This window comes from Mauremys reevesii, linkage group 8 (genome assembly GCF_016161935.1).
Source record: "Mauremys reevesii isolate NIE-2019 linkage group 8, ASM1616193v1, whole genome shotgun sequence".
Lineage (NCBI taxonomy): Eukaryota > Metazoa > Chordata > Testudines > Geoemydidae > Mauremys > Mauremys reevesii.
The window spans coordinates 14,131,966-14,150,029 of record NC_052630.1 but is presented as its reverse complement, the minus strand read 5'-3'; the positions used below and the strand labels follow the sequence as shown (position 1 = coordinate 14,150,029).

Below are 18,064 nucleotides of genomic sequence, written 5' to 3'. Positions count from 1 at the left end.
GCGTACTGTCCCATTTCTTGAAGACTGCAAAATCAGATAACTGAGATCTCTAGCTGGTACGTAACCTTCAAATACATTGGGAGGGAGGCTTAAACGTTTTTCAGGCCAAAGCTGAATGCTTCCTCGCCACGTGCCATCAAGCTATGTGTACCTATATCTTACTCTGCCTGTAAAACCTAGCTGTAACGGGTGTGTGTGCACCTTTTTCCTCTCAATTTACTGCTTCTTTTTATACTCTGTCCCAGGTAACTACGTGTATGTATGTATTCAAGCTATTTATAGAGTGCCTGTCACCAGGCATCTCTGAATCGTACAGTAGAAAACGTCATCACTCAAAAAACCCAAGTCCTAAGAAGGATGGAAAGGAAAACGAGGGAGGCAGGCTTATGAAAATGCATGGGATGTGCAGCACCCGTGGCACTTGGGGTATGAACTCCACCGAATACAGACCGGAGAGAGTTCTCCCTGTGTTGGACTAAGGGCCTTGTTTTCTGCTGCCTTACACCAGTACAAAGTGGGGAATCAGAATGATAGCCTTTTACACCCACCTTGCACAGGTATAAGGGAGCACACAAGGTGCAGGACAGCGAAAAATCAGGCTTGAGACTTTTTAGGCCCTGTCAATAAAACTTTGATGCATTCACACCACTACCCATGGTAACAAGTGTTTAATGGGCTTGTCTGCAGTTGGATGAGTCAATCACTGACAGGGCTCAGTGATGCATTTGAGAGCTAGCACAGCACTGACCAGTAGAGTTTCTCCCACAAGTAGAATTCTTAAAATACTTGGTTATACACTTACTTCACCTTCCTTATCCAGGTCAAAGGCAGGTCTTCAATAGTTCAATTGAGCATACAAATCACATTTTCCTTCTAAGATGAGTCATCAACTCCTCTGTGTGTCTGCTGTACTCGGTTGTGAGACAGGTATTTTTAGATTAATGTACGTCTATAGGCTACTTATTGATTGCTTTCAGGGAGAGGGGGAGAGAATGCGTTCATCGTGGGTTTTGAAATGAATAACTGAATATATATATAAAATGTAATGAGCCAGATCCTCAGCTGGTGTAAATTGGCATTGCTCTGGGTAAGTGAAGATAGAGATCCTTAGCTGATGCAAATCGGGGTACTGGGGTTCTCCTTGAAATGTTACAAGGGTCAAAACAGTAAGATTTCTATACAGCCATTGAATGTTTTTAATCATTTAACATGGCAAATAATTGATATACTGTACTTGGTTTTTAGATGTGATTGGAAAACATCCTTGTAAGGTGGGTATAGTGAGATCTTCATGCTCTTTTCAGTACAATTGGGACTTCTAGGACATTCAGATCCATTGTTATTTGTTTATATATTGCAAAAATCTTTCAGTTTTATAAATGCATCTCTCAGTGCAGCTGGGTGGAGGCCAGTCCCATTCCTTATGGATTGCTTAGAGATCCACATCTTTGGTTTATGAATTTCCTTTGGTGTTGTCTCACCTTCTTAGCAAAATGTTTGAGGAGCAATGATGAGTGGTGACGAGTTAACAAGCCATCTATATTAACAAGGTGGCAATTTTAGTGTGGCTTATAATTGTTTACAACTGTTGTACTGTGCACTAATGGCCTATTTTTTTTTCCAAAGATGCGAAGCACCTCTAGCCTCTATTAACTGCAATAGGATTTGTGGTGGTCAGGGACTCTGAATATCAAGGCACAAGCGTTTTGGCTCTTGGGGCTGGGAAAATTGAGTGCTGTATAAATTAAATTGATTAATGCTTCACTGTAATAAAAATATCTCCAGAGAGCGCTGATCAGTATTTTCACCCTATCTTCTCTGTGAGGAACTGCCATGTACAGAAAGAGTATCTGTCAATAATTTTGTACATAAGGAAAATACATTTATATAATCTTCCTGATTCGTTTCTCTTACATTCCTCTTCACTACAAGACAGTTTTTTCTCCATTTGGGGCCAGATCCTGCTTGCTTCTCTCATCCAAATCGGTCCATTTACATCAGTGGGCCAAATTTATTGATACTAGGGGTAAATGTGGCCTGGTGGAACTCAGATGATCTGTTTTCCTCCTCCCTCCAGAAGGTAACTAAAGGTCATAAGAAAATATCGAAGGCTTACTCAATATGAACACTACTTGCCTTATTCCTCTTTAGCAGATCTCCTGCTCAGAGAGGTTTGAACTGGATGTAACCCCTTTTCCACTGAAGTTAGGTCCTCATAGAAGCAGCAAAGAGTCTTGTGGCACCTTATAGACTAACAGACGTTTTGGAGCATGAGCTTTCGTGGGTGAATACCCACTTCGTCGGATGTATTCACCCACGAAAGCTCATGCTCCAAAACGTCTGTTAGTCTATAAGGTGCCACAAGACTCTTTGCTGCTTTTACAGATCCAGACTAACACGGCTACTCCTCTGATACTAGGTCCTCATAGATCACCACTGCAGAACATTGCTAAGGATGCAATCTAGGATGCTGGGAACCATGGCAGTGGAGGGGAACAGTAACTGGCTGCTTCACCAGAGTTCTGGTTTTACTTCTTGAGTTCCAAACATTCAGTTCAAGGCTCACTGAATTGAGATCCAGCTCTGGGGGCACAAAAGAGATTCATGCTAAAGAGGCTTATGTACTTGTTGAAAGCTAGTTCTTTAATAGTCCTCTAGGCCTGTAGCCAGCTTACCAGATTCAGCTGGTTTAATTTCTAAAGGGAAAGGGGAGGGGGCGTGTTTTGTTTTTGAGCACTGATAATTAAAAATAAAAAACTTACCTGCTTCTTGATATTTCAAAGCCATTCCAGCTGCTATGTTCATCTCCATTCTTGGTCACTATAACTGTATATTTTCCCCCCTGGTTCTTTGTGAATCTGCAAGACCTGTGGTTCTAAATTCTCCCTTGGTCACATGTGGCAGCTTCTTACGTTGTTTAAATCTTCATTTACAGTATAGTAATCAAAACAAGCAACTTCCATTCTGAGCTTTATTTTCATTTTTTTCCCTCTTTACTGTCTTCTAGAAATATCCCAGCCCCAGACTCAAGCAGCACTAGTGCTTTCTTTTGTGTCCTATAAGAACTATATTAGATTCTGATCTTGCAAATATTTATGCATGTGCTTAATTTTATGTACTGTGAATGCTCGCATTCCAGTCAGTGAGAGTACTCACAGTGCATAAAATTAAGCACGCGTGAATTCTTTGCAGGAATGAGGCCCTAACTGTTATCCTCTGAAGCTGAGTGATGAACATAATTCCCTCCAGTCTGTGAGAGTTAAACTCTAAGGGCTTGGCTACACTTACAAATTTGCAGCGCTGCAGCAGGGTGTGAAAACACACCCTCTGCAGCGCTGCAAATTGGCCAGCCAAAGCAGTGCCCCAGCCCCAGCCCCAGCGCTGCGCGCCGCGCTGTCCGCTCTGTCCAGGAGCCCCAGCAGGGAGGGGGGACTGACAGCGCTGGGTTTCTGCAGCTTTGCTGCGGCTGACTGCGCTTCAAAGGCTTCAGTGCGCTGCGCGCGCGCGCTGCGCCGCTGCAGCGCAGCGCCAGCCCCTAAGCCTCTGACAGGCACTGCACTTACAGAGCCATCCACAGGCAGGGACATTCCCAACTGAGTTACATGAGTAATCTCCCAGCCACTCAAGAACCATCAATAGAGAGGCTCCAGCCAATTCCCCCTCTCCAGCCTTGCACCCCATAAATGTACCATCTTGCACTGGTCAGAAGCCTGACCAGTGTTAGTTCGCCACTTCTTCATAGGAAAGTGGACATGAACCAGCCTTTGTTATCTGGGCTAAGATTCCCCATGCACTTGCACCAAAACACGATATTTTAGGTAAAATAGAAAGCATTTATTAACTACAGAAAGACCGATTTTAAGTGATTATAAGTAGCAGGCATACAGATCAAAGTTGGTTACCTACAAAATAAAATCTAAATTCTAACTTCAACAGACTAAGCAAGATTTGAATCAAGTAGTAGCTCACCCTAAAACATGGTACAAGCAGATTACAGTTCCTCAATACAGGAATGGGGGGAGGGATAGCTCAGTGGTTTGCACATTGGCCTGCTAAACCCAGGGTTGTGAGTTCAATCCTTGAGGAGGCCACTTAGGGATCTGGGGCAAAAATTGGTCCTGCTGTGAAGGGGGGGGGGGGCTGGATCTGACCTTTTCAGGTCCTTCAGTTCTAGGAGATTGGTATATCTCCAATTATTACTAAACAGACTGGTTTCAGAATAGCAACTGTGTTAGTCTGTAGCTGCAAGAAGAACAGGAGTACTTGTGGCACCTTAGAGACTAACAAATTTATTTCAGCATAAGCTTTCATGGGCTACAGCTCACTTCTTCGGATGCATAGAATGGAACACACAGACAGGAGATATTTATACATACAGAGAATATGAAAAGGTGAAAGTATGCATACCAACTGGAAGAGTCCAATCAATTGAGATGAGCTATCGTCAGCAGGAGAAAAAAAACCTTTGAAGTGATAATTGAGATGACCCATAGAAGGTGTGAGGAGAACTTAACATAGGGAAATAGATTCAATTAGTGTAATGACCCAACCATTCCCAGTCTCTGTTTAAACCTAAGTTAATTGTATCAAATTTGCATATTAATTCGAGTTCACCAGTCTCTCTTTGGAGTCTGTTTTTGAAGTTTTTTTGTTGCAAAATTGCCACCCTCAAGTCTGTCACATGAGTGGTTAGAGAGGTTGAAGTGTTCGCCCACTGGTTTTTGAATGTTATGATACCTTGGGACCACTCTTCCCCAGTTCAAAGTCCTTTTTCTTCCAGATGTTCTTCCAGGTGTCGAGATGGGTGCAGGGAGGGAAAGGGGGTCAGGTCAAGTGATGTCACTCTCCCTCTCTTACACTTTTTTCCAGCTGCTAGAAAGATCATTGCTGTGGTGTGTGTTACATACGCCATGGGGGCAGACTGCCTTCTCAAAGAAGCCTCTGGGGTAATAGATTGTGTACTGATGAGCCATTAACGACCATCTGGCTGGTGATGGCTACTCCTTTGTTGCGATTGAAAGACTAGTCGTGGGCGTTCCCAACCTCATTATATATTTCAGTAACGCTCATATAGCAATCCTTCATAACTTCACGTACAATGATAGTACCTACAATTCAACAGGATATTATTGATCAACAGATCATGACTTACAAAATGATACCTCACAAGGTATACTTTGTACAAAATATATCCGAATCATATCACAGTGGTGAATGTGGGGGTTCCAGGGTGCTACTTTGAGGTACAGAGTGTCCCAGAGGGACAAGCCATTAATCAGTCAAGATACAATTTACTAGTTGCCCAAATATGATACCTAAAGCAAAGGTTAGTCAGATAAAAATATGGATGTGTAGGTGGGCTCTAGTTGAGCATGCATGCAAAAGGGAACTTTTTTTTTCCATACCACATTTTAATCACCCTCTTCCTACAGGGGAAATTAATTCTGCTTCTCCTTACTCACCAGCAGTGGGCGAAATGTAATAGATTTGCATACAGTAAATGACTACATTAGGCTGACCAGTGTTAAAAATTGGGACAGGAGGTGGGGGGTAATATGTGCCTATGTGAGAAAAAGACCCAAAATTCGGGACATCTGGTCACCCTAGCCTACATAGAGAATTGGATGCCAGTTGATAACTGGCAATGAGCAGGAAACTAAATGATGCATCCATCCCTTAGTGGCTACATTGCTTGTTGGTGTCTTAGCAAATAGAAGAGCAACGCTGGGATTTTCAAAGGAGCTTTGAGGAATTAGGTACTAAATTCCATTGAAATTTATGTTCATATGCAAGTGTAAAAGGATTTAGGGCGCAGATCCACAAAGGGATACTTAACTTTTAGGTTCCTAGAAAATCACTGGAACAACCATTGGATCCACAAAGATTAAGTTAAGTTTCTAGGTTTCTATATATGATGCATGGGAAAAGATAGGCCTAAGACTGGGATCTGCAAAAGCCAGCATGCTAGGCAGGGAGCCACCTAACCTAGCCAATGAGAGATGCTAACAAAAGAGGTGTGTCCTCAGAGTTAGGTGCCTACCTCCAAGCTGCAGAGAGGTGCTTGCGATCTACAGTTGGGAGCCCCTCTCCCAGGTTCAGAGGAAGGATTTGAACAGGATCCTCCCAGGAGACTGCTCTGACCAGTGGGCTATGGGATAGTCTGATGTGAGAGCTCCCCCAGTCTCTCCTTTGGATAAGTACTTCGAGTCACTGGGCCAGAGAAAAAGAGCGCAAGTGTAAGAATTACTCTATAGCCTGGTGATTAGGGCAGCTACCCTAATGGGAGATGACAGAGTCCAATCTCCCTGCTCCAATGTCACTTAAGACATGCTACTTTTCTTACCCTTCACGGGACTTGCTGGTTTTGTTACCTACTGTCTTGTTGCAGGTAATCCTTTTCAGTATCTTCAGTCTCCTAGGAGTTTTGCTACTGCGTATTACAGTTGACGTCTAAGTGTTGCCATAGATTTCCTCCTCCATATTAATGGCATTACAAATGGTTCTGTGCCTACTGGAAAGTATCATAGTGTCATTTCCTTAACTGCAAGGATTTTACATAAATCAAAACAAAGAATGAGGTTGCATCAGTTTTCAATTAGCTGCAAATAAAAATGTGGCATTTTGAATGCTCTGATGCCTCCCCATTTATTTCATTAATTAGAGGTGAGCCAAGGAGAACATGTTCAGATTCTGATTACTCTAGGGTTCAGGTATTGTATTTGAGGCCAAATCAGAGCTGGGATTCAGGTCCAGCTCTGAAATCTCCCAAGTTATTGGCCGAAAGTGGTGGGCATGCCAGGAGATCAGCTATTCTCAGAGTTTTTGCCAGTTAGGGCTAAAATCTTATGAGTGACTGGCCTGGTGAGACTTGAGCTGCATCCAGACCAGAATTGCAAAACTCTTCTAGTTGGGATCTGAACCAAACTAAATCCACAGAAGCAGCTTCTGAACTGATTGACATTTAGTTCCCCCTACCTGAAATTTGTTAGAGAGGTTCACGATCAAAAGTCTATTTTGGACTATCTCTAATTTTTTAATTACAGCAATTATTATGAATTCATGGGCTGTAATCTCCTACGGTCCAGGTTCCTTCATCTGAGTTATTGTAAGTCAACAGTAGCTAAACAGCATTTAATGACACTAGTTGTTACTAGAATTGCTTTCCCTATGAGTGCTTTCATCAGGCATGTGTGATTATATCGTGCTGGCTACAGACAAAATTTACAAATGTTTACTGTCAGTATTGCTACACAGTAACTCTTTCTGCTGTTATGAGTCTCAGAGAAATTAATATCAATTATAAGCAATGATAATAAGTCTTCAAATATATAGTGAATACTTTTTAACAGAATTTTTATACACTAGTGCAGCAGTGGAAATACACTCTGTCTCTATAGAAATGCTTTCAGAATTATGCCATTTTAAGATTTGGAAAAAGGACTCAGTGGTATCTGACATGATTATTTCCCCAGTGTGGTCTCTATTAATTGCTGTTCCTGAAAGCAGTGAGGCTTTAATACCAAATGACTAGCCTGCTGGGTCCCTGGGAAATATTAGTAAGTCAAATATTGCAAGAGATCTATCTTAGTCAGACTCTAAAAACAACTTTCTCCTGTTTGTTTTCTCATTATATGACACCAAAGTAATGATCTTGTCCACAGTGTCATACACACTAGAATACCTACTGTAATTTAGAGTGAGGAATTTGCGAGCCTCTCTTTAAAGGGTCATATAAATAACAATTCAACCACAACAAAGTTGATAACACACATTTCTATGGTTATGAGCCGTATATGGGGGCAGAGGTTTGCATGGTAAATAACACTCTACTCCCCTGCCTAAAGATTCAGAATCTGCTGCAAAGCCCAGTGAAGTCGTTTAATTGATTTCATTGGGCTTTGAATCAGATCATGAGGGGTTAGCACAGTGCTGTGTCTCAAGGGAGCTGTGGTTTTGAGAGGGGTCTCATGACTCCTGCATCTAGCGAGAACTGGAAGTATAAAGGAGTTGATCCAGTTGGTTTCTCAGAGAGGGTGGAGCTTGCATTGTGCTTTTGAATCCTGGCAGCTGGTTTGGAATGACTTCCCCATCTTGGAGGAGGTTGCCTGTCAGCTGCTGCTCCTGGAAGGGAAGGGAAGGGAAGGGACAGACAATCCTGAATCAAAGGGTGTGTTCACATGAGAATCTTAGAATCCTCACATGGACCAAGTAAGTAACTAAACTTTGATTCAGTGCTCGGGCAGAGGAAGCCCCCCCCTTATCAAATGCTCAAACTAGGGAAAGTCTGCACTTGAATGCCTCAGATGCTGCTTTGCAAAAAAAACCCTAGAAACCTCATTGGAGGCAAGAAATGTAGTAAACTGTTAGCGAAAGATAGTAAATAAAAAGTCTGTTCTCTTTTTTGCAATACATAAACTTTTTTTTTTTACCAGAAAAACCTGTGTTAATCCCTAGGAGATGATGTGGAGTTCTTGTACTAAACACAGGATTGTGCTTGTTGTTCACAAATACCGGGGCCAGGGTGTTAAAAACAATAACTGGATAACTAGACATCTCCTGCTGACTGTCAAATGTTATACCGTCTAATGGAAATCATTTGAATTTCAATGATATACAGTATATTTGATTTTTAAATACCTGGTATTTGTCCTGAAGGAAAAAGATACAGTCTAAAGTACTCAGGTCTAAAATAAAATCTTCCAGCACTGCAACAGGTATTAATTAAACTAACTAGTAACTTTAATTTGCACTAATTTAAGTGTAAAGAAATATACATACTTCCACTTGGGGCGGGGCAGGGCAGGGAGGGTGAGCTGAAATTATCACAACAAATTCTGCTCGTTGCACATTGGTGTGATTCTGCTGAGGTCAGTAGAGTTGCAAACTCTACAATGTTACTCAGCAATGTAGCCACAAGCCCAAATAATATTTTGTGGGCTTATGAGGTTGGGGCAATCAATATTTAGCAAAGGGCTATTAAGATGCAGCTTTAAAGGCTCAAAAAGCTTATACTGTAGAATAATTTTTTCATTGAGTGACATACCTCTGCATCTCACCCTTTAGAATGAGATGTTTCAGGTCCAATAAGCTTTGTTTTTTGTCAGCTCTTGTCAATTCAAATACGAATGAAAAAACAGTATTGTGGTCAAGGGCACCTTTATGGAGGAGGAGTATGTTGCTTCTGCAGCAAATACTGTATGGCAAGGGGAGTTTGCCTTATTATGACTGAGGAGACAGTAGTGCTAAAGAATCTGGGCAACTGTTGAGAATCTTTAAAGAGTGTAGCCTGAGGGTCATTCTAGCCAATTTAATTGATTAATCGCCATTAACTCACGGGATTAACTCAAAAAAATTAATCATGATTAATTGCAGTTTTAATCGCACTGTTAAACAATAGAATACCAATTGAAATTTATTAAATACTTTTTGATGTTTTTCTACATTTTCAAATATATTGATTTCAGTTATAACACAGAATACAAAATGTACAGTGCTCGCTTTATATTATTTTTATTACAAATATTTACACTGTAAAAATGATAAACAAAAGAAGTAGTATTTTCCTATTCCCCTCATACAGGTACCGTAGTTCAATCTCTTTATCGTGAAAGTGCAATTTACAAATGTAGATGGGGGGGGTTATATAACTGCACTCAAAAACAAAACATTGTAAAACTTTAGAGCTTCCCGTCCACTCAGTCCTACTTCTTCGCTAAGACAAACAAGTTTGTGTACATTTCCCGGAGATACTGCTGCTTGCTTTTTATTTACAATGTCACCTGAAAGTGAGAACGGGCATTGCAAGGTATTTACGTGCCAGATATGCTAAACAGTCGTATGCCCCTTCATGCTTCAGCCACCATTCCAGAGGACATGTTTCATGCTGATGAGGCTCATTAAAAAAATAATGCATTAATTAAATTTGACTAAACTCCTTGGGGGGAGAATTGTATGTCTCCTGCTCTGTTTTACCCACATTCTGCCACATATTTCATGTTATGGCAATCTCAGATAATGACCAAGCACTTGTTGTTTGATTTAAGAACACTTTCACTGCAGATTTGACAACACAAAGAAGGTACCAATGTGATATTTCTAAAGATAGCTACAGCATTCGACTCAAGGTTTAAGAATCTGAAGTGTCTTCCAAAATCTGAGAGGGATAAGGTGTGGAGCATGCTTTCAGGAATCTTAAAAGAGCAACACTCCGATGCAGAAACTACAGAACCCGAACCACCAAAAAAGAAAATCAACCTTCTGCTTTTGGCATCTGACTCAAATGATGAAAGAGAACATGCATCGGTCTGCACTGCTTTGGATTGTTGTTGAGAAGAACCTGTCATCAGCATGGACACCTGTCCCCTCGATTGGTGTTTAAATCATGAAGGGACATATGAATCTTTAGAGCATCTGGCATGTAAATATCTTGCAACGCCAGCTACAACCGTGCCATGCGAATGCCTGTTCTCACTTTCAGGTGACATAAACAAGAAGCAAGCAGCATTATCTCCTGCAAATGTAAACAGGTTGGTTTAAGCAATTGGCTGAACAAGAAGTAGGACTGAGTGGACTTGTAGGCTCTAAAATTTTGTTTTATTTTTTAATGCAGTTTTTATTTTACATAATTCTACATTTGTAAGTCCAATTTTTATAATAAAGAGATTGCACTACAGTACTTGTATTAGGTGAATTGAAAAATACTATTTCTTTTTTTTACAGTGCAAATATTTGTAATCAACATTAAATATAAAGTGAGCACTATACATTTTGTATTCCATGTTGTAATTGAAATCAATATATTTGAAAAAATGTAGAAAACATCAAAAATATTTAAATGGTATTCTATTATAGTTTAACAGCGCAATTAATTGCGATTATTTTTTTTATTGTGCAATTAATTTTTTTTATTGCTTCACAGCGTTAATCCAAATAAGAGCTTACTTACATTTGCTAGTTCATAGCTATAACTAACAGTCTTTAGTGCACCTCAGAAAATTGGGCATCTGATTTCAGATACTCTTTTGTGCTTGGATATAGATATAATGATGAGAAGTCTTACATGGATGCTAGACATGCAAATTTTAGTCTCCTGAACTCTGTGGGACTTCTGACCTCCAGAACAGGGATTAAATCTATAAAGTAATTTTAGGAATATTGTCATCGTGTAACCAAATTGGACATTCAGTAAAGTTTAAATTGCATCATAGACATACCATGGGACTGATTCTGCTCTCACACTGGAGTTACACCCATTAACTCCATTGACTTCACTGGAGTTACAGTTTATACCAGTGTAAGATCAATCAGTCTCCTTGAATGATATATCTAAATATAAACTAATAGTGCAGTTATAGTCTACATTTTGATTAATGATGTATGTAAACTAGAAGGCAGATCCTCTGGTCTGGCCAAGCTATGCTCAATACAAAATTGGAAATAGCTTTACACTATCTTTGTAGCCTCCGGGTGTGAGGTGGGGGAGCAATATTTGGTGGTCCAGAACCACAGTGTAAACTAGAGGAGTGTATGGGTTGCTCTAACTTATGCCAGCTACCTACAGCAACCAAGAGGAGATTCTGTGTGTTGGAGATCACTGTGGTGTAGCATGATGCTATCCAGTTGCAGTATAATTATATACTTCCAGCACAGTATAAACTATTTAAAAAAAAAAAGCTTCAAAAGAGCATACTTATAGTAGCTTACTTTAAATTAAGCATTATAGTGATCCACCAACTGATGGCACTGTTGAGTATTAAGTTATTGTCCAGCACAGTGTGCGAATCCAGGTCCAGAAAAAACCTCTGGGATATGCCTTTTTCTAGACTGTATTTGTGACACTGGAAATGAGAATGATAAATCAGAGATTTAAAAATGTGAAGCATATTTGAGTGATTGTCAGAATAATGTTGGCTCATTGATATAGTTTTGCTTTCATGTGGTGCTACTTTAAGATATGCTTACTGGAATTTTTTAGCCGTAATTGATCTGTTAAAGATGGTAATAGGGCATCTTCTATGCAGCTAACTGTATAAAATGGTTTAGAGTATTAAGCTAAGGTGTTCTTACCACAAGTGAAAATAGTGAATATGTTCAAAGTTACATGAATGGATTATCGCCCCTTATAAGAACTATAAAAGGGATTATCTCCCTGCCCTATTCAACACCTTTTTCATGTCCTGAGTTCAAGTACGGAACATTTGGAATATTAGAATAATCGAAGTGAGTATTAGTTATTACGAGAGCCTGGCAGGTAATTCAAGCCACCGAACCATCTATAGATGGAGAGTAAATGTACACTACTGCAGAAGGCATCTTCACCCTAAACCAGCACATGCTCCAGAGACTTGAGACATTATGCTGAGTTCTGGCCACCTCAGGACATCTGATCTATATTTATTCCCTCCTGATTGTTAACTAGCCTTTTCTCTGGTCCATTTCTCTTCTCTTCTTACTTGCACATATTTTTACTCTCCCCACCACCCCTTCCCTGCTTCCTTTCTCCTGCCTCATCTCTCCCTTCATAAGAATAATTTAGAAATCAAGTGAAAACGTTGAAGCTTCAACTTCAATATACAATAAATTGTAACGTCAAAGTTTTCATATTAGTAGAGTCTTGCATACCTGAATGGTGAAGGCAAGGTAGACAGAGTCCACTGAATGCCAGTAAGGTATTTATTGCAGTAGGCACACACCAGAAAACTTTCATTTACTATAGGCAGTGTTCCCTCCCATTTTCTTATGTCCATGTGCAGAATGAAATTTGTTATGTGCACCAATATGGAGGTAATGTGTGACACAGCACCTCCATATTGGTGCACATAACAACATTCATGTGGTGAGGGTGGGGTCGAGGTGTTTGGAGTGTGGGAGGGGGTGAGGGCTCTGGCTAGGGGTTAAGCCTCTGGGGTGGGGCCAGGAATAAGGGGTTTGGGGAGTGGGAGGGGGCTCAGGGCTGGCGCAGAGGGGTGAGAGGGGTGCAGGCTCTGGGGTGTGGCTAGGGATGAGGGGTTTGGGGGTGCAGGTTGTCCCAGGGCTGCAGCGGGGAGAGAGGACTCCCCCACCCCCCAGCCCTCTCTCATCACTAAAGCTTGGGGCCAGGGGAGAGGTGCTCCCCCCCGGCAGGGCTGAGCTGAGCTGAGGGAGGGGCTCCTCTCCCTGGCAGTTCCAATGGGCCTGGGCCAGGCTGGGAGAGGGGCTCCTCTCCCCTCAGCAGCAGGAAGTTTGGGGCAGGTCCACACTGGGGGGAGAGGCATCTCTCCCCACTGCAGTCCTGAGCCCCTGCATGGGGCTTAGTGGGCAGCTGTACAGCTTAGAGGGAACTTACTGTCAATGGTTTATATGACAGGAATTTGTTCCATGAAAGTATGCCAATGGCAGGCAATGGAACAGGGGACAAAATAGAATCACAGAGGAGTGATTCGAACAGCATCAGTTTGATCTTGTTGTGAGAGCAAGGTAACTTGTTGAGAGAGCATGGTGCCTTTCACAAGGACAAGGACACACGAGAGATTCGAGTTCTGGTTGTCCTGGTTGTATGAGCAAAAGTGGAAGATCTTCCACAGAAGATACATTACCCATCTCTCTCTCTATATACACACACACACACACACACACACACACACACACAAAATATGCAGTCAGGCCATTACAAAATCCTTCTTGCTGTGGTCAGCGCAGAGCAACCCGTGCCTTTCCCATATGTCCAGATGCTGCTGCTGTCTGAGTTATTTCAACATTGTAAGTGTGGGCTATGTTCCAAAAGCAGGGCTGCTTACTCAAACGTAGATAAGGACAGGGTCATTGCCAAGCCACTTTTGGATGCAATATCAAGATTGACTGTTGCAAGAGACAAGCCAGATAAGATCTGCAGCACAATAATACTAAAATCATATGTAATCAGAAATAGGGACCAATGACTGAGTTAGCCAAGAAACTATAGATTCTGAATATGAGAAATGAGAAACTGAGAAATTCTTTATCCTCATTAGTGAGGATGGGAAAGAAATGTGATTTCAAATCTCCATTCAAATCTTGGCTTTTAAACCATGAAAACATGTAAGTTTAACCAGGAAAATATTATGCAACACTCCCCGTAAAATTTTACTTACTGCATCTGCAAGTTAGTGTATGCAAGAATTCCAGCAATCCTGCCATTGAATTGTTCGGATGGCTGAGTTGATTCATGTGTTGGAATGCAGAGTGTGCAGGTCTAATTTCCCATTTGTTTGTGTTATTTCCATCAATATGGAATCCTCCATGATGCTTTGCAGCATATTTTAGACTGAGTTACTACTAATAATAACATAGTTATAACTCCTTTCATCACAAAGGATTTGAAAATCTTTACAAACTTTACAAAGACAGGAATCACTTGTCCCTGAAATATAGTCCTTCCTGAGGAGGAATACAGGAGCTGTTTAACAGTGCTCATTAGCATGATGCAACCGAGGTGAAGGGGGACTGTCTATTCTCCACTCAAGCCTACTTTTTGAATGTAATATATGTAAAGTACCTTTTGTCGAAGTACCTAGGCATTTATTTTAGCTATGTGAAACTACAGAGGAAACTTTCAGGTAAGCAGAAAGTGGGAATTTAGCAGGATACTGGGATTAGGTTGGGGCATGGGATCTTGAATGACTACCAGTAATCAAGAATCCTACATGTACCTAATACATTAAATCATTTTAATATTTGGATTTTCCCTGGAGTATTTACTGTAGCAGATGGAATGAGTCCAACTGAAAATAATTTCCCCTAGGAGTCATATGGAAACCTTGCCTATTGCTGTATATTTTATAATGTATTGTTCATCGGTAGATGCTACCAACGACATTCTGCTTACTGTATTTGCAATCTCATGGACCTCTTAACATTGCTCTTATATAATGGGAATGTATTATATGCAAGAATAAATAATGCCATACAGGTCAAATTTTAAATGAAAACACCATACTCTTTTGGAAGGTAAAGGACACAAAATATATTAAAAATAATAATGGAGATATACCCATCTCCTAGAACTGGAAGGGACCCTGAAGGGTTATTGAGTCCAGCCCCCTGCCTTCACTAGCAGGACCAAGTACTGATTTTGCCCCAGATCCCTAAGTGGCCCCCTCAAGGATTGAACTCACAACGCTGGGTTTAGCAAAGCCAATGCTCAAACCACTAGTTATCCTTCCCCCCCACCACAGCTTTGAGTTTTCTAAAACCAATCAACAGCTTACAAAATCTAGACATTTCACACAATTTACACCATGCTAACGTAGCAAAGAGCACAGTGTAACAGTTCAGTCTCCTAAGGACATAGTTGGCTTTCATTCAGCTGCAGTCATTGGACTCAACAGAGGGCTGTTTGCGAAATTTAATGGCCTGTGATATGCAGGTCACACTGGACGATCTGATGGTCCCTTCTGGCCTTAAAGTGTGTTACTAGGCTACAAAGCAATCATGTGTGCAATAATAATCCACTCTCCTGAGACCTGTCTGAAGGGGCAGTTAGGCTCTCTCCATCCTGTACAGCACGCCAGAAATGCTACCCGTCCCTTAACCTACAGGCCTCTGTCCTGTGCCACGGGAGGCTTCACCCTTGGCTTCCAAGTCAAGACTTGCCCTTATTGTTACCTTACCCAAGACAAGGTCTAGTGCCCCAGTACACCCTGCTCTTAGTGGTGATCCCAATGCTGAACTTCAACCTGATCACTAATTCCTCCCTTAGATGTCCCTCAAGGAATGGTTTCCAATGTTAGGTGCAAACATTAAAAGCAATGGCTGCAGCTGAGAAAGCTTGACCTCCCCCGCTGCATAGGTTGCAAAGCTCTCCTCCATTTCTCCACCTCTTTAACACCTTTTCTAGTGTGTTGTCCAGTGCTTGCTTGCATAGGTGGTTACAGCATTGGGAGGGTTGTTTCAAAATTACAGGGACCACAGACAGTTAAATCAGAAAGCGAGTCAGATTCACTTCTTAGTTACACTGGCACCAATTTGCAAACTTGGCCAAATAACCTTATTAAGACTGACTGCTCTTCTGTAAGCATCAGAAAATTTAAGTAACACAGTTTTGCAACACGATCTCTACTCCTTAAGAATTGCTTAGGTTAGAGGTTTGTTACTGAAGTGTATGGGTGAGATTGTGTGGCTTGCATTGTGCAGGAGGTCAGACTAGATGATCATAATGGTCCCTTCTGACCTTAAAGTCTGAGTCTATGAGCTCCCCTTTCTTTGTGGTCAGTTAGTGAAAACCTGCTGATTTACACATTGATTTTAAAACCATGGCCGATATGGTGTTGAAGAAATACTGCTTGAGATAAAGGGACAATCAACACTTTAGGATATAACCTCAGCCTGTTGCTCCACTTTGTTAACTGATCCAGCACATGCTGTGGTTTTGTAACATAGATCTAAATTGTCAGAATAATGTAATTAGACACTATGTTAAATAATCAGAACTCTGTAAAGGTGGCCAGAGGCCTGGGATACATTCCTAGATAGGAAGATATTTCCAAATGGAAACATAGGGCGAATGTTTAATTATTGTAGTAGAACCTAAAGGCTCCAATCTGGGATCTGAAAATAACTTGGTTTTAGTATTTTTTCATGAAGGATAATTTTTATTAAATACACTCAGGGACTATTGACAAACTGACAAACCCCTTATCCATAGGAGGAGCTCTCCCTAAAAATCGGTACACTTGCTCCATTGTCCTCCAAGTCAGCTCTGCTCTGATGCCTATAAAACACTAGACAATGGCTGGGCTTTGGGTTGACAAGACCGTTTATTTCACTGAATATAATTTGTTTCATTGTCATCCTGTCTTCCCTACCCTCATCCTGCTGGGTTTGTTTTCTCTCACTGTACGCTAAGGCTGCAAGCTCTTTCTTTGGGACAGAGTCTAGCTATTTATTATATGTGTAGCTTTCAGCACACGTACTATTAAAAATTACTAAAAGCTGCTAAATATGTTCTCTAGAGCATATTCGGCATGAAATGACAGAAAACTTGAGAGATAATGAGCCTGACCTTGAATACATCATGTTCAATGACTCCCAGGAAGAAACACCATATTATTTTCAGTGCATACATTGTTTGTTTGTTAAATACTTGTGCTCCCCCCACCCCCGGAACATAAAAGATTTGTCTCTCAAAGCCCAACTGCTGGTGCAGCCTTAAAGTGTGCTCTGGCAATTTAAAGGGACACCATTAACCATTTAGATCTTCTCCCTCCCAACTAATTTACCCAGGGTATTTTCCCCTCATAGTTTCAAAGCTAACGGGGGTTCCCTTGTGAGCTTGCTTGCCTCAGTAAATATGAGGCAGGTATTTAAAACACAGGCTGTGCCTTCTTGTATATTCAACACACAAACAAATCTCCCTCACACCAGTGCAGCTCCATCAACTTCAATGGAGTTGCTCCTGGTTGTCACCCTGTGGGCGAGGAATCGGGCCCGGATTTCTGGAGGCAAGCAAGCCATTGATTATGGGATGGGGGATATGGCCTTTGTACCAATGATCACAGCTTTGTACATAAAAGAAAAAAGCAAGGAGATTCGTCATTGCTAATGTGCAGCAGAACCATAGGGCCTGATCCTCAGTGCTATAAGTTGGCATTTCGCCACTGAAGGCAATGAAAATGCACTGACGTACACCCACTGAAGATCTATCCCTCCAGCTGCTGGCAGATAGGGTCCTGAGACTCCTGATCTGAGCTGAACTGGTAGGGTGCCTCATCTGTACAGGACAGGAAGCAGGACACGCCCCGTGTGTCACATAAGGCACAGCTCCTTGTGGGTTCCCTGCACCTAGGGATTTTGAGGGGCTGAGGCCAGAGCCAATATATATGGGGTTCTCCAAAATAAATTGCTGAGAAGTGGAATGAAGTGGGAGCAGCAGCCTTGGGGGCTATTCCAGCCTTGAGACAGCAGTGGCAGCCATGCAGCAGCTCTTCCACATTCACTACCTGTCATACCTGCCTTCATAGTCTCTATACGCGAGGCTGGCACTCTGTGTACCACTTCCAACAGAATTTGTATTCAGAAAGATCCCAATTCAATGACTTGTCTCTATTTT

The 18,064-nt window shown here is 41.5% G+C and overlaps 1 protein-coding gene across 4 annotated transcripts in view; it reads left to right on the top strand.

Annotated features, from left to right (window-relative positions):
• The window catches only part of ACSL6 (acyl-CoA synthetase long chain family member 6), a 79,135-nt gene that overhangs the window by 5,677 nt on the left and 55,394 nt on the right, over nucleotides 1–18,064 (top strand). Inside the window, exon 1 of one of the 4 annotated variants that reach the window (XM_039485768.1) lies at nucleotides 8,103–8,208. The exons of the other annotated variants lie outside the window; for them this stretch is intronic. Within the exon in view, the coding sequence (XP_039341702.1) occupies nucleotides 8,178–8,208 (31 nt within the window). The 5' untranslated portion in view covers nucleotides 8,103–8,177. Of the gene's footprint in view, nucleotides 1–8,102; nucleotides 8,209–18,064 lie in introns of those variants that run through there. 4 annotated transcript variants of the gene reach the window in all.